At 41.8% G+C, this 27,991-nt stretch overlaps 1 protein-coding gene across 1 annotated transcript; it reads right to left on the bottom strand.

The window, feature by feature from the left end:
- On the bottom strand, positions 1–27,950 carry CYYR1 (cysteine and tyrosine rich 1). Its single transcript, XM_064410850.1, has 4 exons — positions 27,736–27,950; positions 25,360–25,465; positions 5,493–5,650; positions 1–1,596 (listed from the first exon to the last, which is right to left on the bottom strand). The coding sequence occupies exons 1-4, from the start codon at positions 27,797–27,799 to the stop codon at positions 1,463–1,465; spliced, it is 462 nt and encodes a 153-aa protein (XP_064266920.1). The 5' UTR covers positions 27,800–27,950; the 3' UTR covers positions 1–1,462.
- Between the last annotated feature and the right edge of the window lie 41 nt (positions 27,951–27,991).

Raw genomic sequence — 27,991 nt, 5'->3', positions numbered from 1 at the left:
TTCAGGGATTTTGAGAGGTTTATTTCACTGGGATACAGTATCTCCTTTGTGCAAGCCACTTTTTTTATTTGTTACTACATCAATACACTTGAAAATAAGAGAAAGGCTACACTGGAAAACAATTAAATGCATTCTGATCTCTGTGAACCAGCAGTAACCTGCAGTTGATGCCACAGCTATAGCATTCTCAAACTGCTCAGACACCCAACTCAAACCAAGAGCATTCAGCACTTTTAAATTCCTGAACAGACCCACTCTTTGTGGTTTGCATATAAATCTGAGAAAAATAATAGTCTTAACGCTGAAAGATGATGCTTTAGGTAATGGAATAAGCTATTCTGAAGTCAAATAGCTGCTGCAGAATTACAGTTACCTTCATAAGTACATGGAACATTTTAAATCATGAAGATCTGGACTGCATATAGTAGAGAATAAGTAAGTTTGAACAACATGCATGACAAATGTAAAAAGTATTACTTGATGACAAAGACATTCAAAAGTAATCAGATGCTCACAGTCTCCACCCTCATCTTTGCTAAGAGACATCCTCATTACTGGTAAACAAAATTTAAAAACCTTGGTTTTACACAATTGAACTGATACCAAATCTAGGACATTTTAATACTTCTTTTACATTTTTTCTCCCATTTGTGAGTTCTGCTGATTCAGTATTTTTATACTAAAATACAAATATCACTTGCTGATGTAAAAGGCATTTTAGCGTATTTCCAATGTATAGAGGTTTTAAGTCCTGGTAAAAATAAATCAGCTATAAATTATTGTATTTCGCATACAAAAATTCTCATTATGTTAACATTTCAGTTCATAAACTAGTCACAAACTGCTTAAAAAGAGGCACTTAAAAAATCCACACTTGGCCAAAAATAATACCCATAATTTTTTAATTATTAGAAAATTCTACCAGCATTTCTCTTTGTAACATGATTATCAGACCAGTATGCACAGTGATCATTGGGTATTATCAGCTGGGAGTAGAAACAGAAAGCAGTTTCAGTATTTCTTGTTGCTTATTCCCCTTGTTCCAAGGAAAGGCACAGCGGTTACCTCAAGACAACAGTTGATGCTTCCCTCCAGAAAAAGCCCCAGCACCCTCTTGTGCTTTTGAAACAGTTTGTTGAACTGTTTGCACCACTTGCACATTCCTACATGGGAAAACCCCCACCCCCAAGTGCTGCAGGTGAAGCTGAGAACTGGTGTCAAGCACTACTCATCAGACACTGACTTTTAGGAACTGTTTCTTTGGTCACATGTTGTTTAATCATGAAACGTGATGGTCCAGAGTGGAGAGTATTTTATTCATCCTGAGCCTTGGCAACCTTTCCACACCTGGCCACATGTGTTGATGCAAAACCCAATCATATTTGTCCCTGAGCCAAGAGCATTGTCCCAGCAGTGCTGGCTGTTTCAAGAGGCAGTCAATATCCATGTGGAGCCATGTTAGTTATTTCCCTGAATATCCAGGGTATGGAGGGGGTGGGGGATACTGTATCACAGTCTGTGGGGCTGGAGTGTAACGTGGAGGTAGGTCAGCTGGGCACTCCATTTCATATTCATAACTGTATGGTGGTGGAGCCACTGAAATGGGAGTAAAAAGAACACAGAGTTAAAAAACTGTTTTTCAGACGCAGACTTCAAGTATTTTCTTGCTGATATCCAGACTTGCATGCAACTGATATAAAACCTCCTGGCAATTCATTCATTGAATTATGAATTATTGCTGCTATTATACAGTCAATTTATATCAATATGAGTCATTGTTTATTGCCCTTTACTTCACTCCTCAGCTGTGTGCCTACCAACAGGCTGTGCCAGTAACAGTGTTTGAATGCCTGTATGGCAGATGGTACCAGGTGAATGTGGTAGAGCTAAACATTTTCAGGGGAGAAAGGCTGAGTTTATCAGATCCATTCCCTTCCACCTCCTTCAGCAGCAACAGGGATTTATGTCATGTCAAAATGATGGCAGTCAGGGTTCTTGATCTCCACAGACACCTCAAACACAGGAACTCCAGTGCCACACAACGGCAAGCACAGCAGCATCACACTTCCCAGGGCAAGACATCTTAGCACTGCTTGGGCTGAGGAAGAACAAAGCTTTCACCTTGTTCACACCAGTGGGGACATCTGAGGAAAGCCCAGCATTCATAAACTGGATTAGGCATTTAGGAGGCAACAAAAATATTCAGAAGTAGCTAAAAACTTTTTCTCAGTTACTTCTAATACCTTTAAAGAAAAAGGATTCATTCACTGACAAAAAAGACAGTGAATGCTGCAGAATGATAGCACGTAAGAACTAAAGGCTCTGTATCAGCATCCAAATAGAGTATCCTCTACAAATTTTAAGGTCCAGAGTCTGCTCATGACTCCATTTATGTCATCACGGATCCTTTCCTGTCCCCTCTGTAGATGTCTCAGGCAGACTGGCAACAAAACAGTACTAGCAAAGAGTGGAAACAGAAACCTAGGATGTTTGTGATGGGGGGAAGAGACTCAAATCCCACCGTGACATGAAAAGCATGCTCTGCTCTCTTGAACACCACGCTGCTGCTGTGGCTGAGGCAGAAGCAAGAGCATCCTCACACTTGCTGTTCCTGTCCAAAACAGGTAATGGCAGGGGCAGTGCTGGCCACAAGCCATGCAGCCAAACCAGGTCAGTCATTATTCCAGAATTGTTCATGACAGCAGGGAACACAGAAAACATTTCCAAGCTTCCCCATGCTCCAAAACCTGCTGCTGCTGAAACTGATGCTGGAACTAGAGGCCTTGATGTGTAGAGTCAAACTGCCTAGAGACTGAGAGATAAGGGTTTGTCATTGCAGGAGCAGACTTGGGGAGGAAAAGGTTACAGGCCTGGAGTTTTCATTTTGCTCTTGTTTTTACAGCTTGCAGCAACTATTCATTTTTGAAGTAGCTCTTTAGCAATTCATGGTTGAGAATACTGCCATTTTCTTTCATACTCATCTCAGTACACAAAATAATGTTGAAATTATAAGGATGATTACAGATGCTTTCAATCTAACTGGAACCTAATGCTCTGAGGGAGAAAACAGACATTAGAGCTGGTATAATAAAGGAGTACACAAAAAGTATTGCATAGCTTGTTGATAAGTATATATAATGCACCTGAGATTTGCTGCAACCTTTGTAACAGGAAGGAATATAAAAGTAGGGATCTCTAGGGGTGGGATGACAAGACTTCATGCATGGACCACCTCTGCATTTTATTACAATGAACTCCCAAAGTTATCCCAAGGCAATTGCTCCTGAATTTGTAATTAACAATGTCACTGAATTGTATAAACACCATTAGGCTGCATCCCAGGTCTGCTTTTCTCTTCAACAATGTGGCCATTTTCATATGGTAGATGTGGAATCGAGGCAAATGTGCCTTGCAGACCCCAGCTGGCTTGGTGCCACCTTCTTTGGTGCTCCTGGAGTGGTGACAAGTGTGGTGCAGTGGGTGACTCTGCACCAAGCTGGCTCATACAAAGCCGTATGCACCAGCTCACACTCACTTTGGACACAACTGCACTGCCCCAGAGGCACAAGGGGTCCCTACTGTCCCCTGGGATGCTGCAGACCCTGTGACATCTCTGGCTTAGACCCTGTGCCTTCCTGCTGCTGCCTGCACCTAAAAAAAAAAATTACATCAAAACAATTTTAACTCACAGAGAAGCCTGCACTGAGCACGTCCAACACTCGGCTAACTTTGACTGAGGCACAAACAGGTCCCTCAGCACCTGGGACTGAGGAGGTAGAACTGGATGATCTCTAAGTCCACCCCAACCCAAGGCATTCTATGATTTTATAACCATTGCCCAAATGTGTATTCCAATTCCAGTTCAGGCATGATGCCAGATGGATGCAGAGGTCGAGCACTGCATCCTAGCCTGCAGTCCCTCCTGGGACATGCAGTGCAGAACACCCTGCAGACATGCCCATGTGCTTTTGTGGAAGTCACCTGGGATCCTGCAGCACCCAGCAGAGCTTGTGAACTCTGAGCAAAAACCAGTCAGCTCAGGTTGCATTAGACTCCGCATCCCCACTCAAAGCCTTTGCACTATGGTCCACAGACCTCATTGTCCAGGTTTTCCCCATTCTGTGACATGCCTGGCCTCCATTATACTGGACAATGTGAAGGAGCCAGCTGCACATGAACAAGAACACATACAAAAACCAGAACACTAAAGAAGAACAACTGATCTATTGCCAGAGAGCCTCTGGCACAGGGAGACAGTTTGCTCTGTAAAATGCAGCACTGCCCTGAGCAAGGACTTGACACACTCCTGCAGGCACCACGAGCCACCCATCTGTGAAGTGTGTCTCCTTAGCCCACTCAGCAGCTGGATAAACCCTCCCAGACAGAGCTGTGCTGCCAGACACTGCACACTGAGCTGTCCTGCCTCTCCCAGCAGGAGCTGTGCTGTTCCCCTCCAGACTGAGAAGTGCCTCCTGCTGTAGTCACATTCCCCATTTACTTTGTGTCAGAGACTGAAATAGTTCATGCCTCAAACATTGATATAAAAGAGTTTTGCCCATTATAACAAAAACTGTAAAAAGAAGCTATAACCAAAGAAGCCTCCCTGAAGATACCTGACTGGAACTTTAGACTGTAAGTTAAACCACCTAGATAAGATGCTATTGTTCAATCATCTCAGGCCTAGGGAAAATCAAACAAGGCTGAGGGAATGTATCCATGAGAAAACCAAACCCAGCAGAGATTCTTCCCTGGCTGAGTTTGGCATGGGGGAGACCACAGCCCACAGAAGCCAGGTTTCCTCCCCCCTGAAACAAGGAGGGGCAGGAGGTTTTGGGTGTAACCTCTGGTCAGAAGCAGTGAACACCCATCCTCCCTTAAACAGACTGGCCCAGCTGTGGAAGCCCCAACCCCACAGGCCACATCCATGGGACATTCACGAGAGGCAGCTGAGGGAGTGTCATAATCCATCAAAGACCCCCCTCACCAAAGTGCCACCAGAGTCATTCCTGAAGCCTTGCACCACAGGACTGCAATGAAGTGATGCAATGAACCCAGAGTCTGTTGCAAGGGACAATGGCAAACTCCCCCTGCCCCAGGGAGGTGCCTGGATTTTCCTACCTAGCCTGAGCCATATTAGCCCTTGTATTCTATACTTTTCAGGGGAACCATCACCACCAAGAAGACCAGCTGGAGAGGATCAATGGAACATTGTTGGGATCCACAGAGTGGTATTTTCCTTATTCTGTCTCTGTTACCTACCTTTCTGTCTCCCCACCTATCTTCTATTTCTTTCTCTCTCTCTCTCTCTCTCATGTCAAACAAAACCCATACTACTGTCACAGGCATATGGTCTCGTTGCATCTTAATTTGGGCAGAGGCATTTCTAAGAATTTTAATAATCAGATCAGGAGTGTGGAGCTGCAGCTATCCAAGGATAACACTCCTGCCGTGACCACAGGCACCCTTGCAGGGCTGTCACTCTGCTTCCTCACCTGGGTACGTGTTGATGGTGTTGATGTGTGTGGCTCGGATGACCCCTACTCGAGTCTCACGGTTGCTCTTCATGCACATGCAGACACAGATGGCAATCCCAGCAATCACTCCCATTATAAATACTATGCCGAAAACAATTCCAGCTATTGCTGTGCCTCTGCAAGGGGAATGGAAACATGCAGTCAGACTCAGACAGATAATGTTTACAAAACAGAATTATTTTCTCAAGAGCAGCCTCTATGTGAGAAAAAAAACATATTAATTAATGAAAATGCCTCAAATTTTGGTCCATCAAGGCATGTGAATAGAAAAAAATGAAAGACATCTGAAAAGAAAATGAGAAATTCTTTCAAAGTCACCTTTGCAATTGTGCCAGATCACTTTGCTGATTTACCATATACTAAATTCTCCCATTCCAAGGGCCATCTAAATTTATCTATTTTTAAACAGTATGAGGAATAATTCCTTCCTTTTTCCCTCATCACATAAGATCTTTTTCTGAAAGGCATTGGTATGATTTTCTTTTGAAAAGAAAGCCTAAGCTATCCCCAGCAATATATTTCAGAAACATCCATGTGCATGACACACTTTCACAGAATATTGTCATTGTTTTATTCTAGGTCCTTCTGCTGTGCTTCTGAGCCCACAGGTTTAAGGACAGCATCCTCTTCTCAAGGATGAGCAGCATAAAGCAAAGCAACACCCACCTTTTCACACATCTGCGGCTTCAGCCAGCACACATATTTGATGCTTAAACAATTTCTTTTAAAATGATCCAGAGAAAGAATCTAACTCAGCTCCCAAAATAATGAATCAGAATTTCATTGAAATTTTAATATCGAGAAAGGAAAGAAAGCCTTATTGCATTCACACATTGGTGAAAAACCTTGAAAAACTTCAAAAAAACCCTCACTAAGAGACACTGAAGAGCTTCCAATAATACTGAGAGCAAAATCAGCCTTTTTGATGAACCCTACTTCACTCAGGTTAGTCGTCAGCTACAGGCAGTTAAGCATGTTATATGAAAGATGGTATTTATAGCCTACCCTTTCATGAAAAAAGCCCAGTGACTTGACAGAAATATTCTTACTCTGTGCATCTCTTCATCTTTCAGCAAAGACTTAAAATTGCAACCTTGCTGGCAACCTTTCTACTCAATATTTTAATCAATCCAAATTGATAGTTTGACAGCATGAATAAGCCTCACTAGGAATTATTGCAATGCAGAGAATACAACAGGCACTGCAATACCACAAATATTAAGAGGAGTCTAAACCACAGTTTAGATTCCCCACAGAAGCATGGGAAAACATAGCAGGCCTGTTTTTCAAAATGCTGATAGTCTGCTTGCTTAAAAAAACTCAGCAAGAGTCAGGATGGACTCAATACTTGAAAACGAGACCTTCTGTTTGGGAACCTAAATATGAATATAAGAGTTTATGTTTAGGCCCCAGCTATTCAGGAACTTGGCCATGATTTGCAGTACAATCACTTAATTGTACAGCATAAGTAAACACAGAACATATGGTGTTGTAATAAATATACTGCCAGAGAGCGAAATTGTTTTCTGCTGTTCTGTAGCAATGAATGAAGAGTGTGCAGGGAGAACAAATCTGTTAATGTTTTGCAGAATATATGAAGACCTAATTAACAAAAGCCTAGCTCATGACAGCAAACACCTGGCTGTAAAACCAGTAGCTCAAAATGGCGATGAGGTCAAGTGCTTTGTATTAACCACCATGAGTATCTGAGAAACACAACCACCGTAACTGGCATCTAAGAAAAAAGAAGTATTTTCCTTTCAAAGCTGATTTTGGAAGATGTGACCAACATTATCACTACCTCGAGAGAAACTGTCATAGGAGGGTGAGACATAAGAGATGTAAAACTCAACGCCGTTCTATCAGAAGCCAAGCTATTTCCTGGTTCCAATACCTTATAAATAATTTTCAGCCTACTATCTTTTGCCATACAATGCTGCTAATACTTCTAATACCAATTACCTGTTATTTACCCATGTGGTCTTGCTACAATGCATCTTTCACAATTCTAATTCTCACAAATATGAGGTCTTTTTGCAAGGCCATTGTTTGAAACTTGTATCTAGTTCAATCTCTCTCTCAACAATGTCATTTCTATTCCATGGCCTTTCTAAGCCAGCACACCTTATCTCAGAGTTTGCTTACAAACATACAAGACTGTGTGAGCTTTCTGTCAGGTTTTGAGAATCCTTTACAAATCCGTTTCTCACATCTCCCCCTCTTTCCTGAACTGTAAAAACTTCTTTGATGGTCTTATTCATCATTTGCTACACACACTGAAGTACACAAGGAACTATTACTAATATTGCTACTATAACAATCAATACATATAAACCTATTTTGCAAAGTTGCATCTTTCAAACAAATTGTCTAACCAGGATCCATTGTCTGTTTTAATTTGATTTGCCAAATCTTTCAGCTTTTGAAGCTGTTTATGGATGGATTCTAAATGGTCACACAACACAATCCTTCAAATTCTTTACAATCGTGTCCATGTGCCAGTAAGAGAAAATCAATGGTGGCTCCATTCTGTAAGGTTGCATGTCTACCAGCACTAACATCTGTCATCATATCACTTTGGGAGTGATACAATGGAAGTAGCATTGACTTCTTTGCTCAACCAACACCCCAATCAGTCCAATTGTTTCAATACTACAGCTGAGGCAAGTTGACGTAAAAGCAAACCTGATGCAACTTGTTTTGCAGGGCTCCAGGGTTTAAAATTGCTGTTACAGTTTTCTTCATAATGATAGGCAGATCTTCATCCTCTACGTTTTTCTTGATGGCTTTTTTAACACTAGGTGCTATCACAGTGAGCTGTCCAATGCTATATGGGCCACCTTTAATTTTTGAGGGAATGCCCTGCCAGGCTCTATCTCCACAAATGAGCCAATATCCTTCTGGCAATTTCCATGGGAATTTGTCAATAAAATAGTCTTACCCGTAGGGGGCACAGGAGTGGTACAACTGCACCAAAAACTTGAGTTTCTGCACACCGGATGATGGGGAGTAACATTTAATTGTGGCTCTCCCTGATACTGAAACTCAGCACAAAATTCCATTGCCTAAGAACCAAGAATTTCTAATTATTGAGGTTCAAAGGGTTTTTAAGAAGATCAGGGTCCCAATTTGTCTCACTGGCAACTGCATGTGAATAGTTTTTGTGGTTAGGCATTGGCCACTCCTTGGTTGGCAGTGGCACACTGACCAAACAGGTCACAAAGGGTTTGTCTGGGCTTGAATTGGTCAAACATATGGTGTCTGAGCCTGCTGATTTGGCTAAAGCAACCCAAACATTTGTTTTTGGTTTATCTACAGGCATATACGCACTGCAAAAGCAAGCAAGCAAGCAAAACTATCAAGCACCAATATATTGCTTGATCTAACTCCGTGGTTTTGTTCAGCTACTCTTGGTAAAAGACTTGTCTATGTATTTCAATTTTCATGTAAATATTTTGGTACATTCGGCTTCTGTGTCTTACCAAATTTGTTCAGGGACTGGCCAACTATAAGGTACTAAATGATCTTGTTTACACTCACTTCTGCAAATTTTGATATCTTTGTTTTCTTTTTAACATGATGGACACCATGCTTTTGCCAAAAGAGCTCTATGATACCAAAGATTTTTAGAGTTTTAACATTGATGTAAAACACAAGATTCGTGGTTGGGCAGGGGACGTCGAGCATGAACTGTAATCTCTCTGTGCAGTTCATGTCTGCATGCTCATTTCCCTGCTTGTGGAATTGTCAGTGCAATCCTGTGCATGATATGGCTCCATGTTCTTTGCTGGAATCCACTTACATCCTGCACCTGTGGAAACACAAGCAAACCCTTTGCCCCAGGTTATTAAATGAAATGGACCTTCAATTTGTCCTGTCTCAGGGGTTCTAATTAAAACTGGAGGATTTTCTTTCAGTTTTGCCTTTTTTGTGTTATTTGAAAATGTCTAAAAATTGGTGGATTGGGTTCTGCAAATGAGCTATTTTAAAAAATTAAAAACATATACAGCTTCACTCAACCTCATCTGAGGGGTGGCTTGGACCATTTCCCCCTTTTGGTAGTCTGAAATGTGTTTTAGAGTGTGATGTGTCATTTCAATAATTGCTTGACTTGTGGGAGAGTAGGGAATTCCAAAAGTGATGAACACATCCATTGATTAAAAATGTGGCAAATTTGTAGTTGTGTATGCTGGCCATTGTCTGTTTTTATTTCTTGGGGCATGCCTAATGAAGCAAAAGCTTGTAGAACATGTTGACAAGCATGATTAGCTGTTTCTCCTGAGTGGACAGAAGCAAAAACTGCAGCTGAAAAAGTGTCTACTGACACATGAATATTGTTTAATTTCCCGAAAGATGGGTATTTGGTGATAGCTGTTTGCCGCAGTTGCAGGCTTTGCAACCCTCATGGGTCGACAGCTGTAGAAACAGGAGGTTGTACAAGCTGACAATTAGGGCAAGCACCAATAATGGCTTTTGCTTGACCCTTGGAGATGCAAAACATTTGCCCAAGTGCTTGTGCATCTTGATGGAAAAAGGCATGACTCAGTTTTGCTTGTTCACAAATGTTTGGCAAAGTGTTTGAAACAACCATCATCAGTTTGTCTGTTCTTGCATTTCCTTCTGTCGTGAATCCTGGAAGCAAGGAATGAGCCATGATATGGAAGAAAATATTGGTTAGGTCTGTATTACAACTGGCACAAAAGCCAGCAATATAGGGGATCATTTGTAACATCCTTCAAAACTGATCCTTCTATTGTTTTAACAATATTAGCAACATAAGATTAATCTGAAATTAAAAAGGTTCAGAAAAAACGTGAAATGCCCTAACTACTGCAGCCAATTCAACAATCTGAAGAGAGCCTTCTACTGTTTGAACACCTGACTCCCACATTTGATTGTTTGATTTTGCCATACTATTACTGATTTGTGTGTTTTACCTGATCCATTAGTGAAGAGTTATAGCACTTAAAGGCTCTTTACTTAGCATGTGTTTTTCTCTAAAACTTAATTTTGCTTGCAACAATTTGTGGCCTGGGTAATGAATAGAACAAACACCTGAATAATTTAACAATGCAATTTGTAAATCTTCTGAATTTTGAGAAGCCCAATCAAGGTAATAGCTTTTCACAGGTAAATAAATAATTACAAAATCTTGGCCTGCCATAGTTAGCAATCTTGTTCTGGCTCCAATTATGATTTGAGCTGTCATCCCCATGATTGTAAAAATTGTTTTTTGAGACCTATAAGGAAGAAAAACCCAGTCTATGGTTAATAAAGGATCTTTTTCAGAAGTGCCCTACTGAAATATAAGACCAAAAAGTTGCATTTTTTCTCCTAACTGCAAGAAAAAAGGGCTTTTATGGAGCACAATGGTGTGTTTGTCTTTTTTTGGAAAGCTTCAGTGACTCTGTCAAGGGCTTTCTGAGTTTCATGTGTTAAAGTTCTAGGAGATCTGATGTCACAGTCTCCTCTCAATAAGTTCAAAAGTGGGGCAAGTTCATCATTAGTGACTCCCAAAACAGGTCTGATCCAATTAATTTCCCCTAAAAGCTGTTGTAAATCTTACAAGGTTTTGACACTTGTTCAGAGCTATATTTTCTGGCTTGATCACTTGTTCTGTCAGCCTCCATCCTAAATATTTCCAGGGTGGGATTTCTAGTATTTTTAATGTAAAAACTTCCAATTCAGCATTTTTCACATCAGTGATGACGCTGTCTCAATTCTGTTCCTTTTTTTTTTTTTGAGTTGGAGCTGCAATGAGTAAACCATCCATGTAATATAAAATCCTTGACCGTGGGTGTTTTTGTCAGGCTGGAGACAAAGCTTGTCCCACAGAATATTGACATATTGTTGGAGAATCTTTCATTCCTTATGGTAAAACTGTCTAGTGACATCATTGCAGTGGTTCTCCTCTATTGATGGCTGGAACTGAAAAGGCAAATCAAGGAGCATCTTCTGGATGCAGTCGAATGTTGAAAAAACAGTCTTTTAAGTCGATGACATCATCTTGGAATCACTGAAAGAGAAGGAAGTCCAGGTTGCAGGGGTCCCATGTCTTCTATCACTTTGCTGATCTTTCTCAGGTTGTGGAGTAATCTCCAGGAATCAGAAGTTTTCTTGTGAATGACAAACACTGGGCAATTCCAAGGACTATTTGTGGGCTTGATGTGACCTTTTCATAATTGTTCATTTACTGTTTTTTTGAGGGCATTTTGTTTTTTCTCTGCTAGAGGCCACTAACTTACCCAAACAGGGATGTCAGTTTTCCATAACTTCAGAGTGGCAGAGTGCTTCCATCAAAAACTCACGTCTAGTTTGTTCCCCACTGGGACACTACAACTCTCCCCCATACTGTGATGGGTCTATGCACCACGAAGGGACAGATGATTGCTGTCTTCCCTTCAGAATCTGTAACATTAATCATGAATTCTCTTTGCAGACACAGTATGACTCCTCTAATTCCTGTAAAAGCACCCACGGGTGCCACTAGATTCCAATTACTAGGCCAAAACACATGAGAAATTACAGTGACATCTGCGCCAGTGTCCATCATGCCTGTAATGTTAATATTTTTACCACGATGTGTTAGACTGCAAGCCAGCAGTGGCCATTCACTGCTGACACTTTCTACCCAAAGGACATCAGGAGCCGGGCTAAAGCTCTCAAGCAGCATTTCTCTGTATGCAGCTTGCTTAGTTAAAAGCAGAGTCTCTCTATTAATATCTTGCTTAGCTGTAGTTATTGGCAATGCAATAGCTATTAGTGGTTTTGGTTGAATTACCACTGGAGCACTATAAGCAAGAGCTAAAACCATCAACTCCTCGTTACAATTTACTGAAACAACAGCTGGAAAAACTGAAAATCCAAGAATTATGTTCCTGCCTTTGCCTATCATTAAAAAGTCTTGTCTCTGTTGTGAAGTACCAGTAACTCCTGTGGGTATAAATTAATAGCAAAAGTCTTTTAAAAAATATAATAATTTAGAATTTGCCAGCTCACACTGTGCCTCTGGGGGTAGTAAGTCGGGATTGCTTGGGAGATGACTGGTGATTTCACAAATTGCATCTGTTTTGGGTTGCCTAAGTTTTCTTGTGATTGAGCTGCCATTATGTGTTTCAATCATGTGGTGGTGCTGTGCACTCTTTTTGAATTTTCCCGACAGAGGCTTCCTGTCTGTGTCAAATTTGGAGTGACAGCAGTTCGCATAATGCCTCCCTTTTTTGCATCAAGGGCAAGTATTAGGTAATTTTGCATTTTTCATTGCCTCATAACAGTCCTTTTTCAAATGGCAAGGCTTTTCCACAGTTAAAACACGGCCCTTTAATGGGCTCCAGCTGTAAAGCGGTGAGGGTTTTCTCAACGGTTTTTGTCTGAGCCTCAATGGCTCTTCTATCTCCCAGCGAATCTTGGGATTGCACAAGTTGCTCCTCCAGTGCAATAGCTTGTATGGCTGCACTGTGCTGTGGACTGTCCAGCTTGCTGCAAGCAGAGGGCATTTGTGGCACAGCTGGTGGCTGGTTTGGTATAGTTAAAATGATCTGTCTGCATTCAGGATTCTATGGGATTGGCTGAGGTCCCCTGTTTGAGTTTGAATCCATCCTATCATTATCATACCCAGGGACTTGTTTACTTCTATTCTTTAATGAGCTAGGCTGGTTGAGTTGGTGTCTCTTATGGCTAATTTATCTGTGCAGCTAGAGACCAGCTGTAGCTGTCCCAGTTAGTAACTCTCATCATGGTTTGGTCAGACAAAACAATCCTTCCAGGCCTGAGAACCAAGGTTATCATCACAGCCTCCGGCCTGAAAAGTACAGACAAAAGCAAATTGGGGAGAGCAAACTGGAGGAATTTGACTTAACGACCTGAAGCTGTAATTGGACAATTAACCCCTGATTTGAAAACAGACCAAACTTATATCTGCCTGAAAATCTCGTGACTGTCATCCATCTTGGGTGTAGGCTGTGGGAATCCTTAAAATCAGAGGTAAATTGTATTTTAAGGCTTACAGGCAGGTGTTGTATTCAAAATAAGCAAGCATTGTTTTAACTGAAGGTTCAAGTGCTTACAGTGGTTGGATAAATCTACTGTCAGTATGCCTTTGCTTTATGTGATTGGTTAAAAAACTTTTAAAGTAAGTTGTAACACTGAGTTTTTTGGCTGCTGCTGAGGACATGAGCTGCTGGCATCCTCCCATTTCCTAACCAAGTAATGAGACTGATGCTGGGAAATAAACAGCTCAAGGTGTGTTCCACAGCAGTCCTGTCTCATTTGTGATTTTATATATAAACCTGTGGTGGGCTCTGCAAGGATCCTGCACATCACTGGAAAAGCATCCAAGGAGTATAAACAAATTGGAGGCTTCAGCTCCTCTCGCACCTTCTGGAAAGACCAGCAATGCTCCTGCTCATTTTAATGGAATGTTGTGTGGAGACCAGCATGGTGAGGGAGGGAGCACAGGGACCCACTTGCTGATGTAGTGTCAGGGCTGTTTCCAATTCCCTGGTGGCAACACCTGCACGTGGAAAACAGATTTGATTGCAAGGAGCCAAGCCATTTCCAGTTCTACAAAGCTAAACACACATGGCTTGAGCTTTGCAGAAACTGGAATTCATGGTCCTTTCCTAACTCTTAGTATTGCTTCAGCTGGACTCTTTCATTGACATTAATGAGGGATAAATCACTCCTGAAGCAAAATCTTATTGACTTTTCTTCCTTTTTTTTTTTTTAAGTTATTGGAGAATGAGGGAAGATAGAGGAGAGAATTTTGCCATTTAATGTACCAAAGGAGAGGAAAATTGTAACCAAAAATCCTTTTGACAACAAGAACTAAGTGAAAATAACATTGAATAAAACAAAGGAATAAAATATCTGAATATGAACAAATAACACTACCTAAAGGACCAGAAAAAATGCCTTTTGACCTTTTCATAAATCTGATTCTGAGAATATAAACTTTGCCTCAAAAATGCATCAATTAAATGAATTTATTAAATTTCAGCTCAGATTAGAAGATTTTACTGCTTTTAGAATTCTATGTGTTAGACAAATAAAAAATATTTAGAGGTTTTTTTGACATTGAATAATCTGGAGTGGTTCTTGGATGTTCTGGCAGAAAAAGTCTGAATTAGGACAGTAAAAACCTAACATCATAACTTATTTTATTCCATTTGAAAATCATAAAATATGTGCATTGCTTGAACAACCATGCAATAGCTTTTTAAAACTGCAGTGCTAGCTAGAAACGTATATTTTGAGTCTAAATAAATCTATCTGATCTTTGAATTACCCAGCAAAGGGATTTTTCCCTCATATCTTCATATGAAAATAATAAGACACTGAGAGTTTAATTTTAGAAATTCTAAAGCAGATTAAATGAAAAAAAAAAAGTTTTTCATCTTTTCTTTTTCTAATGTATTTTAATACTCAAATCTTACCCCTGTGATAGCAATAAAAGAGCCTCTTAAGCATTCTCTCCTGTCAGATTTACAGCACAAATTCCATTTTTCTTTCCCACTCTCTCTTCCCAGGTGCTGTTTCAGAGCTTACAAGGGGCACAAAGACCCACTGAGACTAAGCCAGAGGACATTCTGATTCTAAATCACCATTTGCAAAAACCTACAATGAACTTGAAAGTATTAACATAAGTCTTTGCAGGATTCAAACCTTATTATGAAACATAAGCAAATTACGGTTTTAGCGTATTACGGTATTAGTGGAATATCCTCATTAAGCATGCATGAAATGCCATTTACAAATGGAAAAGGTGTTAAGTGCTTGGGTATATGAATCATTTTATGCTTCTGGAGAAGAGGACTATGAGTCAGAATACTAAAAAAAAATGGAAAATTAAACTATAGTTAGAAAAACATGCTGTGGCTCTTACAGGTTCCATAAAATGATGGAAGTTGCTTTATCTGAATGCAGCTATGCTGAGGGTGCAGAAGTCATCAGACAGTAAAGACGTGCACATACACAGTAAGTAATGTTGAGCTAGGCTTGACCTCCTCCACCTCAGCTGATCACTGGGGTCTGGAGAAGAGCCAGTTCCTGATGAGTCTGCAATAACTTCCCTGGCAAATGCACGACATCCTGGCTCATCCACCTGCATGGCCCAGGTGCAGGACAGAGAACCCCACGCCGTGGGGTAAAGCAAACAGAGGATCCAGTCCCTTCCTCCCCTTTCCCAGGAGATGGGACACTCCTTACTCCTGCAGAGCTGTGCAGAAGAGGCACGCCCTGCACCCTGGTTCCTCCATCACAGTTTTGGTGACATGTTACCTTCCTTTTTGTGCTAATGAGATAAAGCAAAAAAGAAACGCTTTGCTCCCTCCTTGTTGGAGCACAAGGAAGCCTGGCAGAAGGCTCTTCCATGCTGTCATTATCACATCTGACAGTAGTTAAACACAACAGGAACATCAAAGTACAACCAACCTCCAGCTGTCCTTTGCCATCCTGTGTGCTCCAGTAAGTCCATGCACTTTACCAGAGCTGGTGTTTCTCATGGGAAGAAACAATAGGACTCACAAGCCAGAAGACCTATCCTAGAAAATATCTCTGGTAGCAAAACCAGATGGAGTGACATTTTGACAGAATGATCTATAAACACAACATTTTGTGAAGTTTCCCTTGAGGTAAATCCTTCTGTTATATCACAACCTGTTACTTGCCACCATTTTGCAACAGCATGGAGAAAGTGACTGAATGCTGTTACATGGTTTGCAAAATATTCAAAACATCAAAAGCATCCATGACCACTAAACAACATATTAATATCATTTTCATTAAGATATATGCTCAGAATGTCCAAATTTTTCCCCATAAGGATCACAGTCCATTATACTCACTTCAGAAAAACGTGCAACTGTTGGAAAGAGCAGACAGGTTGGTCAACAGCACATTCAAGTAACACAAAGAAATGTTTACCCAGGAAAGCAGGCAATTTTTTTCCTTCTATGTATGTGCAAACCACATACCCCACTGATTAAACGAGTGTTATACTTTTGAAACAAGAAATATACTTAAATGTACACAGGTAACTAATACAGTGAATGGGAATCACAGAATGTGATGAGTTGGAAGGGATCCATCAGGATCATCAAGTCCAATTCCTGGCCCTGCACAGGACACCCCAAGAATCACATGTGATACATACAATGGATATACACTCTGCCATATAGCAGCTCCTCAAAACAAACCCAGTCCGCAATCCATCACTTAGAGAAGGGATGGAAAAAGTTATTTCCCAATTTCATATCAAAATGAAGGATCAATTTAAAAAATACAAGAATTAGCAGACTTGCAGAAAAAGCTTGTGAAAGGAAAGATTCTTGATGATCAGAAAAGTATGGCTCTGGAAGAGCTTTCCAGTAGATGCAGCAGGGGTGAGCTACTAAGAACTGTGAACCTTGAGCTTGGCACATTTATGGGCTGCCTGTGATAGTGCACTGACCTACCAGTGCAACACAAGCAAAAGCTCTGAATTCAGAGCTAAGCTGCAGTAGGTATGGAAAAAAATACACAGACATCAAAAGGACTCACGTCTCTCTGAGTCAGTGCTAAGTCACCAAAGCTCAGGGAAAGCTCTGGGTGCAGGGAAAGGAAACAAAGAGCTCCTAGTAAGAAAAGAAAGGGCTGTGCAGTCAAGGCAGGAGATTCTAAAATGCAACAAGATTTCTAAAATATAACAAGTAGCAGAAGCATAGTAGTTTTGCAGAAAAAAATTGTGATACAAGTGCTTGTTTTAGGAAAAAAAAGCTGATGTTGCTCTTAGGGAGCAACATCCTATATTATTGGTATATTATTGGTTAGCTATTAGTTATTGGAACATTTATACTGTTGGCTATCCAGACTCATCTATTCTAGCCTGATAGTAAAAATATTATAAAAGCTATGTACACTTTTAATAAATGTTTCCTGACACACCACATTTGGGGACTGTGCCTCATATGTTGCATCTGGGCTCACAGACTGAGAGCGGGATTAGCAGCCTCCATTCCAAACTTCTCTAAATTTAATTTTTTTTTCTTTATTTTTCGAAGCAACTGCATTAATCAGCTAGTCCCATAGAAAACACAGGAACACTCTTGTCTTAAGCAAGTATTTACTCCAGTACAGATATTTTTGTCCCATCAGGACCAATGGAGATGAGATAGTACCACTTAGACCGGTCTCATGGCATAGGAGTGGCATTCTTGGTGGTACCAGAAGCATGTCACACATCAGGCAACTCAATGAGATTAACTGGACTGTGCAGCAAATTTTCTGAGGTACGAAGTAGAATTACGCTTTCCCACTTTGGGGAAGGCAAGTGGTAAATGAAAGAACAGAGTGATGTGAAGCAAAAAGGCAAATGGTACAATAAGTACACAAATGGAAGAATAACTACAAAGCAAAAAAGGGGACTCTAAGAGCAAGTACACTGAAGAACCAAAGAGGCTAATATAAGAAAGAATTAATTGGTCCCCTCTGTGCTACTGAAGATTTCTCCTTGTGCTTCTCAAACTTCCAAGGCCAGTCACACTCGAAAGCCAAGCTGAATGCAAATGTCCTGATTCAACAAAACACTTCATCACTAAGAGTGGAACATGTTTAAATGTGGCATGGGATCTCCAGCACTATCTTGGGATGCTTTTCTATTCCCTTATCATTTGCTATTTGCCCAAAAAAAGTTGCTGTAGCTTTAAGGTTGGTCCAGGGGAAGAAGGGAGCCTTGGGGCTCTTGCACAGGCTTTTTCAAAGCCTCACTCCCCAGGTGACTCTGGTGCAGTGAGGACAGCGGTTACTTTAGTGCTTAGCTAGCTTAGGCAAGAAGTTGGATTTTTCTTCCTTTCCCTGGCCTTGGAGACTATGGCAGCAATCCTTTCATGGCCTTTGTTTGGTTTTTTTTTTTTTCCTGAACTGTTTGGTCTGATTTGGTCCAAGGCCAGAGGGAACTATCAACTGTACCTTTGTTTGGATTTTCTTTTTATATATGTTATCACAGAGGCATTACCAACCTCTCTCATTGGCCCAGTTTTGGCCAGTGTCATGTCCATCTTCAGAGCCATCAGGGATTGCCTCTGCTGGACGTGGTGGAAGCATTCAACACCTTCTCAAAAACGCCACCTCTGTGGCCATTCTGCTACTAAAACCTGGCCATGAAAAATCAATCTAAGAGGAAACACTCATTCTAGAGTGATGTTCTCCTAAACTTGACTCTAAACTGAGACAAGCACTTAAGGCGGGCAAGGAAAGTAGGAAAAGAAAACGTAGTAGTAGTATGTTGGACTTGGCAGAAGCAGCAGAACACCCTGAGTCTTCTGGGTTTTAATGTCACGATCCGCTAGTGCTAGTGGGAGTTGTGATGGTTTATTAACTGATCTCAGAGTGCAAAAACAACACAGAGGGGATTTCAGTATTAATCAAAACAAATGCACCTTCTATTGAGTGCCCACAGGAAATGTGATAGAAGGATTAGAAAGGAGATAAAGGATAGTGGAGGAGAGGGAAAGATGGGGGGGAGTATAGGTACCAACAGAGAGACAAAATCCTCGTGGTCCGGCCAATAGATCTGTATTGTCACATCGGGGAGAATCTGAAAGTCTTTGGTTAACTCAGGGGTCTTTCATAGTCCTCTGCTGGGAGGGGAACAGGTACAGGACAGTGGAGAGTAAGTCCATTGAGAAAAAGAATGGACAGTCCAGTTCTGAAACAGGACAAACCAGTCCCAGCAGTGAGCGGGACCCATTGTTTCAGGACTGGTTTCTATGGGAAACCAGGCTTGGTCCAGTGAACACACCTGCAGGCAACACTTGGCAAACATTTTGCTTCAATCAGGCCAGTACCTGTGTCAGAATTTTAAGGCTCTCAGTCTCAGTCCTTGGGGGGGGGCTTCAATCTCCATCTTTGACAATGGTCGTGAGGCAGATGAGGAAAACTTCGGACCATCTCTTACATGGGTGTTCAGTGCAGAGCAGGTTTAAACAGTTCCAAGGAAAAGAAAAACCACAGTGCAGGGAACTTCTCTGCCTCAGCTAGCTAAAAGCTAACTAAAAGCAAAGGAGAGCTCTCTCTTGCTGTCTGTGTTGCAGACATCACAGTCCAGGAGAAGGATGCGGGGCAGCAAGTGCAGTTTCTGATAAAGCAGTTTCTTCTCTCCCCCCCTTGGCTCTCAGAACCATGCAAAACTTACTTCTTGGCAAAACAGACAAAAGGGCAAAATTCATTTCTGGGCAGACAAATGGGGATGCGAGCATCATAAAGTCACCCTAGGACAATAGTGAACATTCCAAACAGACTGGAAATTTGGGACAGGCACACTTTAGGAATAGGACAGCAATGTGAGGGTGATAGCAGTCAGTTCCAGACACCTGACAGAAGAGCATGCAGAATGCCATGGTTTTGTCACCTGGTACACACATATTCCCACCACAGAATGAGATCCCATTATGGGAAGCCACATATAAATATATGTGACAAAGACACATCCGGGCAGAGACTGAAAAAAGACTGATGGAGAATAGGAACACCAGCTGAGTAAGGTGCCAGCTGTATTAATGAGCAAATAAGTCACTTGCATTATGAGGAATTATAATCATTGCACAAGAGCAAAGTACCACCAGGAACACTAAAAAAAAATTTAAGACTTCAAAAGAATGGAGGAAAGCAAAACGTTATTCTGTAAAATGAAGAAACTAGAGAAAACAGGGAAAACTATGAAGGTGTTTCATCAGTTCGATTTTTAAACTTCTTGGACAATTGGATCTAATGGACAGCCTACACTTTGAGTGGTTTTCTTTGCAGTTTTGCTATTACACACTTCAGCTACATTTGTCTGTCTGAACAAAAAACCCATGATTTATCAGTCATGGAAAGGCATTTTTACCTGTTTCCAATGGCACCCTCTTGTCAACAGCACTGAATAGAAGGTAAAGTCAATACAAAACCCATAGAGAAAGAGAATACAATGACTGGTGTAGATGGATTAATAGAGTAATTTAATGGATGCATTTCTTAAAGGCTCTTACACATTTCTTATGACTTGCCAGCTTGTTAGTAATGAAGTTATGTGATCTTCTAGCTACTTAATTATTGTAATGCTTCTATAGTTGGGTTTTGATAAGGAGTTATTTAATAATCACTTTTTTCACATTCTATTTCTATCCTCCTTTATCACATAGATAATTAAAAAGAAAAAGATGTACCGCTTCTCTTTTTCTGATCAGAGAAATCATGTGGATAAAGTAACACACATGCCTTCATGTTTTCTAAGCTCTTCATTTCAAACAACAAACATCTGTTTAGACACTGAAGGTTATGCTACACTCATTACCAGATTACGTGTGGTATGAAGAAAGACCTTATTATAAACAGCAACTTTTGAGATGCAGAGAAACAGATAAATGAAATCCTTCCATTTCAAAAGAGCAATTTAATGAAGTTCTTTTTCCTATTTTTCTCCCTTCAGAAACAAGGTTCAGGAGATTTCAGAGGAAAAGGTTTTCATTAGTAATGAGTATCTTAGCAGAAAGCTCATAGATTTAAAGCAGAGAGTTCCTTTGTTCCTATTTAATTGTCAAAAGAGACAGCGATGTTTTGATTTTGCCTTTTCCTCATTTATTAATTGCACAGAGAAATTTCATTTAGCATATTTAGTTCCTTACAAAATCAAACTCAACAAAATCAAAATGTAAATCCTGCTCAAGCTGTGACAGCTCAGACTACTGGCAAGCAGTTAAGTCTGAGTTTAAATTCATATCCAACACAGAAGTCATGATCACATAATCTGCTTTTCCTAGCCTTATAGCTGTGCTGGATTTCCACAGAGGAACACCAAGGCTGCATTTTGGATTGCCTTTGACTGGCAATCCAGTCAAAGGCATCATGCTTCTGCTCAGCCTCAGTGGACATGGGCAGAGAAAGAGATGATCTCTTTTCCAGATTTCTAAAGAGCTTCACATCTTTTTAATTAATCATCACCACACGTGTGACAACATTCACAATACAGAAAACAGATTCTTCTTGCTTCCCAGAGGACAAAAAGTTATTTTGGATCCCCAGCTGGCTTGAGAGAATGTAAGTCTATGAAAGTTGATAATTATTAACCCAGATATTTGCCAGCCAAGGATCTCCCTTTGAGAGTTTCAAAATAATTTCTCCTCTCCATAGCATTCAAATGACTCTTACTGTACTTTGTCCATGTAAAATTATAGTGAGTCAGAGAAGACATAATTTCTCCAACTCTTATAGCGCTGTACCAAGGAGATAACCACACTGCAACCCAGCACAGACTGAACCAAGGAAAAGTGTGAGGAGCAGGGCAGATGGGCTGTGAAGAACTGACCATACCCATATTCCCCACTCCCTGTGCCACTCAGAGTGGGGAAGAAGAGGAGATGGGGATGGAGGAGTGAAATTGAGCCTGGGATAAAGCCTGAGGGAGGAGGGGAGGGAAGGGGAGAGTTTTAGTCTTTGTTTCTCACCCTCCGACTCTATATTTAGTTGGCAATACATCGAATAAACTTTCTCCTGGTCAAGCCTATTTTGCCTATCAGAGTTTCAGCCTTTCCAGTAACACATTTATAGCCATCCAGGCTCTGTTCCATATGCTCATTCAGGAAGACTCTTCTAATCAGAAGTCAAGCAAAATGGAAAAAATAATTACTGAACTGGGCCTTCGGCAGACCTCTGGCATAGTATCAAAGTCCCAGAGCCAGAGGCATGAAATGTGAACTGCCAGGTAAATTTAGTTTTACATACTGTCCCAAAGTGCTTTAATCATGGGAAATTTTGAACGTTACCATTAATGAAGAGGAAAACAATTTTATTTTAAGCAGAGTCCCATATAACTGCCATGCAGACACAGAACTATTCTCAACCCATTTGTTGCTACACATATATACTGTGGGAATTTACTATTCACTATGAAATCCAGAGGCTACGTCTCTATATTCCTAACTCTTAAAATGTCAGTCGTATCCTTTGGTGCACTCCTCCTCCATTCCCACTCTCAATACTGCCATATCAAATTCATCAGCTTAAGGAACATTGCTCCCTTGAGGAATAGCGGTCAGCTGCTTTTCCCAATGGTACCATTGGATATAAAGTACTCCACGTCAAATGCCACACTTAAGACAGGCTACACACACCTTTTTCCTCAGTTTTGCAGGCCAAAATATGCACACAATTTTTATGCTAAATGTGTTCTCTGCCTCTTTTCCTCCCATTGTCTGCCTGCCTTCCTTCCTGGCTGCATTGTACATCCTCTAGACTTAAAAAAAAAAGCCCAAAGGCACCCAAAACCTCACCTCTTCCAACATAGATTAGGTTCATGCAAATAACACATTAATTAAAAAGGCTGTTGCATCCTTAGTGTCACTAGTAAGATTTTTCCCCCTTCCCTCTCACAAACATTTCACTATGTGTAATGAGATTATAGCTCTCTCAAGTAGTTTTTTTTTCTTCAAGTTACTTTTGAAGTCCTTGCAATCAGGTGTTTTGTTTCCTTTTGTGTTGTTTTTCTAAATAAAAGCTGTCTTAGAGTTAGACATTTCTGAAGACAAAGTTTATGAAGAAATTTTGCCATGTAATGTAGCATGCCAGCTTTCTTCTGTTTATGCCAATATTCCAGTTCACTCCCCTTAAAGACTTACCCAGGGAAATACAGACAAATCACATGGGCTGAATATTTTATCAATGGATTTTCTTAAATCTGGTGGGCCAAATCCATATATAAGTCCTCTCATTGTCACTGAACATTCAGCTGGCCCATCAGTATTTGTTTGAAAGAACTGATGGACTATTTGTCCTCTTTCCTACATTATTAATCTAAAATTTGGGATTGTTTCACACCAACTCAGAGCTGCTGGCCACAAAGTATTGTGGAAGAGCAAAGGCAGCACCCAGAACCACCCCCAACAGCATGCTGATGCTGAACTGATTTTTGCCTTTTTTCTTTTAGATATTTTTTTATAAACAAAGTTAATTACCTATGTAGAGAAGGGAGGATTTGAGAAAGAGATTAACTGGGGGAATTACCTCACCAATTATAATTAGTGATTCTTGTTAGATATGCTAATGTGCAAAACCTATAAAACCATTTGCTAATGTGCAAAACCATTATGCTGTGTGTGCATGTTCAGCATTTTCCACCTGGCGAATTGTGCACCTAAGAACAACAACCATCTCGAATACATGCTTTGTCATTTTCAGATGAATGAAGGATTCTGGTGTTCTACCATAATTTTATTTACATAAGCCCAGGAAGCATGTGATCTGTTTTAAAAACTGTGGATCAATTCTATATTAAAATACCATCACTCTGCCTACTCCTTCAAAGTGCTATAAAATATACTGATGGGAACACTGGAATATTCTCCAGGTACCATGGCTGAAACAAAACTTGCATCAGAGGAGTCTTTCTAAAAAAAAGCAATTACCACCTTCCCACTCAGTCTTCCCCAAGTACCAGGCAGTCCATATGCCATGTCATTTTTATCTTCTCTGGTTTTAGTCAAGAATATAAACCTGTGATAGATGAGTAATGCAATGATCGACTCTCACAATTAACAGACAAATATCATGTATATAGGTTAAGAAAAGTTTTATAGATTTACAGTTATGTTTTACCCCCTCGTGTTGTTATCAAGAGACAGCCAGGGCTGGGACATCTGGGAGGGTTGGCTTGTCACTGTGGTTACTTCTGACCTCCAGTCAGGATTTGAGGAAGTGATCTCCACCACTGGACAGAAAAGAAAGGGTCATTGGACAGAACTTTGGGACGGACTAAAGGGTTGAAAGGTGAAACCTCCATTGTGTGAGCAAGCACATGGTGGGAAAATCCTTTGCTCCCAGTGCAGTAACATATTCTCTATTTGGTCTTCTGTTGTATTTTTTGATAAGGTTTAATAAACCTTTCTAAAATTATTAAAAGTGAGTAGCCATTTCTCACAAACCAAAAACAAGTCACAGACTGTATGCTAAAGGCTAAGGAAATTACTAGTGTAATTGATGAAACAGAAAATAAGATGCCCTATCATGAAGATCCACATTTCATGTTTCATTTAGGTTTGCCCTTGCACATGAATGTACAACTTGTGAGATGTGACTTTAGTTAAGGCTAGAGTCAGGTCCATTAGCAGATAAGCTTCTCTTCTTCCTCACTGATGCAAACAGCTGCACTAGAGCCTATGTTTTTTTAATAACAGTTTATTCCTGTATTTTTCTTTAGATAGAAAATATTTGTAACCACTTCATTTCATCTGCCCTGTTTTTTAAAGCACTGTGAAACATGCTATTCATACAACATTGTTAAAGGATCAGATTAGTCTCACCTAGAATCTGTTCAATAAATTGCACCAACAGCCAAAGCACTATTTAACAAAAACAAACCAGTAAATAAAAGTGAAAATTAAAAGAAAGTACTCAAAGCAATATGAATTTCAAATCCAAGTAATTTGAATTACTACTCAATCACTATCAACTCAGTGTGAGAAACCATTTCAACAAAACACACAAGATTTCTATTTACAGATCTTTTCAGCTCGAGCTTGAAACAAAGTTCTCACTATCTCTACAGTTTAGATCCAGAAATTATATTACTGTACACAAACTAAGGACAGAACCCACAATTTTAGCAAGCTTTCTGGTATGTTTCAAAAATTCATGTAACATGAGACCTCAAAGGAATACCAGAGATTGTTACCAGCAAGGAAAAAAACAAACCAAACTGAAACAAAAAAACCCTAACCCTGCCTCAGTTTATTGCCAAAACATAGTTTTGCCAAAGCAAATTTACATGGACTTCATGAACACAGCACCCCTTTTTTTTAAGTGCAAATATACTCACGAAAAGACATTCCCAATGTAGGCATAATATGAACAGCAGTAGGGAGTAGTCCCATCACAGCAGTAAGCCTTGCAGTCATTATCACACTGAGCCAAACAATCTTCTGCTGAATAAAAATAACACTCATGATGTCCAACATCAAAACGTTGTACAGCACAGCTCTGAAGAAAATGCAGTCTAACAGTTTCATACAATCACAGCACTGCCCCTGAGGTGCAATCTGACTCTGTAATCCTAAAGGCAGCCCATTCCCACTCAATCTGCATTTCAGACTTAGGTGCTTTCCATATGGGTATTCTGTAGCCAGCCATGTAATTTCCTCCTTATACTTAATCCTTTAAAGTTAAAAAGAACATTTTGAAATGCCAAGACACCAGAGACCAACTTTTTCCACCCCAGCAAGGAGTCCAGAAGAAACCTGACTCTGGGCTGCCTGTCTTGTGGACCTGGAGGGTGGCAGGAGGGAAGGAAGTTGTCTGAGAACAGGCTATTTCTCCCAGTCCCAGCCTGGGGCTCCCTCATCCCTTGCCATCTGGCAGCAGCTGCCCTCACTGTGCTCCAACACCAGGGCCATGGCATGGCAGTGCCTGGCACAGGGGCCAGCAGGGCCCTCTCTGCCCCACTGAGGGCACTTGAGTAGTGCTCCCAGCCACAATGCTCTGCTGGAAAAGCAATCTGTGAAACGGCAATAAGAGAGCTCTTTACAATTAAGAAACGCAGAAGAGCATGTATCTTTTTATTCCTATGAGAAGCTATTTTAGCAGTATCTACCTCTTGTGCTGTCATGACATTTAGTGTTTTCAAAGCCCTAAGTCAGGCTCCCCCAAGAAGATAACACTGTACTGCCACTGCACTGTAAAAACATTCTTGGGGATCACCGTCCCCACGTTTCAAGCTGCAGCCTGGATAAATTCAGAGTGACTCCATGTCCCATACACCATCACCCTTGGTGACCTATTTGGTCACATACTGGAGTGGCAGAGACTTGAAATCAAAGATGCCAAACCATGCTTCTGCATTCCCAATGCCCTATAGCTCCCCTTTCCCAGGCTGCAACTCACCTGAGAGGTTCTAATTCTCCCACCTCCATTACTGCCTTTCATCTGTGCTGACCCTTTTGGTTGGCGTGCTGGGATCCGGGCAACCCTACCTCATCCCAGCTTCTGCCACGCTCCTGTTCCTGCCCCAAGTAGGTGAAAGTTCCCACCTTGCACTGAGACTCCTTTGCTCACTGACTCATGCTGCTGACCCATCTCACAGCCTGACTGCTCACAGGATTTTAGCAGCTCACCTCTCTGAACCTGCTCACACTTGGTCTCCACCAAAATTAGAGAAGCCCTCGCTTGGTGAAAATGAGCACCAAGCAAGGGCTGTGCAACACAGCACATGGGTCAGCCCAGGAAGATGCACCCTAACCCTGTGAGATGACCCCTGGATTAAAGAAACACATGAAAAAAGCAGAACAATCAACCCATCATTCTGCCAACCAGCGAACCAGGGCAGCCAGCAGGACATCCCTCTCCAGAAGGAGAACAGCAGGCCATGGGGAGTACAGGCACTTCCATAGGAAGCAGCAATACAGGATGACTGACACATGGGACACCCCATACCAAGGCTTTGGCAGGGCTGCCCCACAGGACACCCCATACCAGGGCTTTGGCACACCCCTGTGCCAGCAGCTCCAGGCTTTTGCAATGTCAGCTCTTTTTTGGCGTGCGTACTGCTGGCTCCAGCTGTGCCATGCCAGAACACCTCCAGGCCCTGCCCTGGCGGGAGAGCACCAAGGTGCCTTCACCCTGCACATCACAGGTCTATCCTCCATGGGTGGGTTCACAGTGGATCATGGAACGGGTCAGGTGGGAAGGGACCACAGTGGATCATCTGGTCCAACCTGACTGCTCAAGCTGGATCATCCTAGAGCATGTGGCACAGGACTGCATCCAGACGGTTCCTGAGTATCTATTCAGGGAGACTCCGCAACCACTCGGGGCCATCTGTTCCAGTGTGCGGACATCCTCACAGCAAAGTTCTTCCTCATGATCAGGTGTAACTCCCTGGGCATCAACTTCTGCACGCTGCCCACCCCCCTCTACTGCTCAATACCACCGAGCTCCATCCTTTCGGCACACCGCCTTCAGACATTTCTACACGAGGTCCTCTCCCAGTCCGGTCTTCCCGAGGTTTACCCTCCCTGCAGCCAGAGAGGGGCTCCCTCACCCCACACCCTGCCCAGGAGCGCTCTGCTGGGACACCCCGGGGAGCCCCTTCCCAATCCGCATGCCAATTCAATCAGCTTCCACATCGGACCCAAACCGCCGGCCCCGCTCACACCCGCTGCCCGCACCTTCGCGCCCGCCCCACGCCGGTCCCGCTGACCTGCCAGGAGGAGGAGGAGGAGGAAAGGGGGAAACAATGCCCCCCAGGCCGGGCACCGCTCCATGCCGGCTGCGTGCGCGGAGCCACCGTCCGCCTCATGGCGGGGGCGGGCCAGAGTGAGCAGGAGGGGAGGAGGGCAGGCGGGATCCGGGAGCCAGGCGGGGCTCCTTGTCCCCTGTGACCGCCTCCGAGCGGGGCCGCAGCCCCCGGAGTGGCGGCGGGCTTCTCTCTTCTCCGTGCTCCCCGCCGCCTTTGT

The sequence above is a fragment of the Passer domesticus genome, chromosome 2 (assembly GCF_036417665.1).
Source record: "Passer domesticus isolate bPasDom1 chromosome 2, bPasDom1.hap1, whole genome shotgun sequence".
In the NCBI taxonomy this organism is placed as follows: domain Eukaryota; kingdom Metazoa; phylum Chordata; class Aves; order Passeriformes; family Passeridae; genus Passer; species Passer domesticus.
This window is presented reverse-complemented; position numbering and strand designations above follow the sequence as displayed.

What these genes read in the sequence shown, in the direction of transcription:
- CYYR1 (XM_064410850.1), bottom strand. Translation starts at nt 27,799, where the DNA reads ATGGAGCGGTGCCCGGCCTGGGGGGCATTGTTTCCCCCTTTCCTCCTC. An exon ending in CCTCCTCCTCCTCCTGGCAG is followed by an intron (nt 25,466 to 27,735) that starts GTCAGCGGGACC and finishes ATTTTTATTCAG; the next exon opens with CAGAAGATTGTTTGGCTCAG. An exon ending in CACCATCAACACGTACCCAG is followed by an intron (nt 1,597 to 5,492) that starts GTGAGGAAGCAG and finishes CTCCCATTTCAG; the next exon opens with TGGCTCCACCACCATACAGT.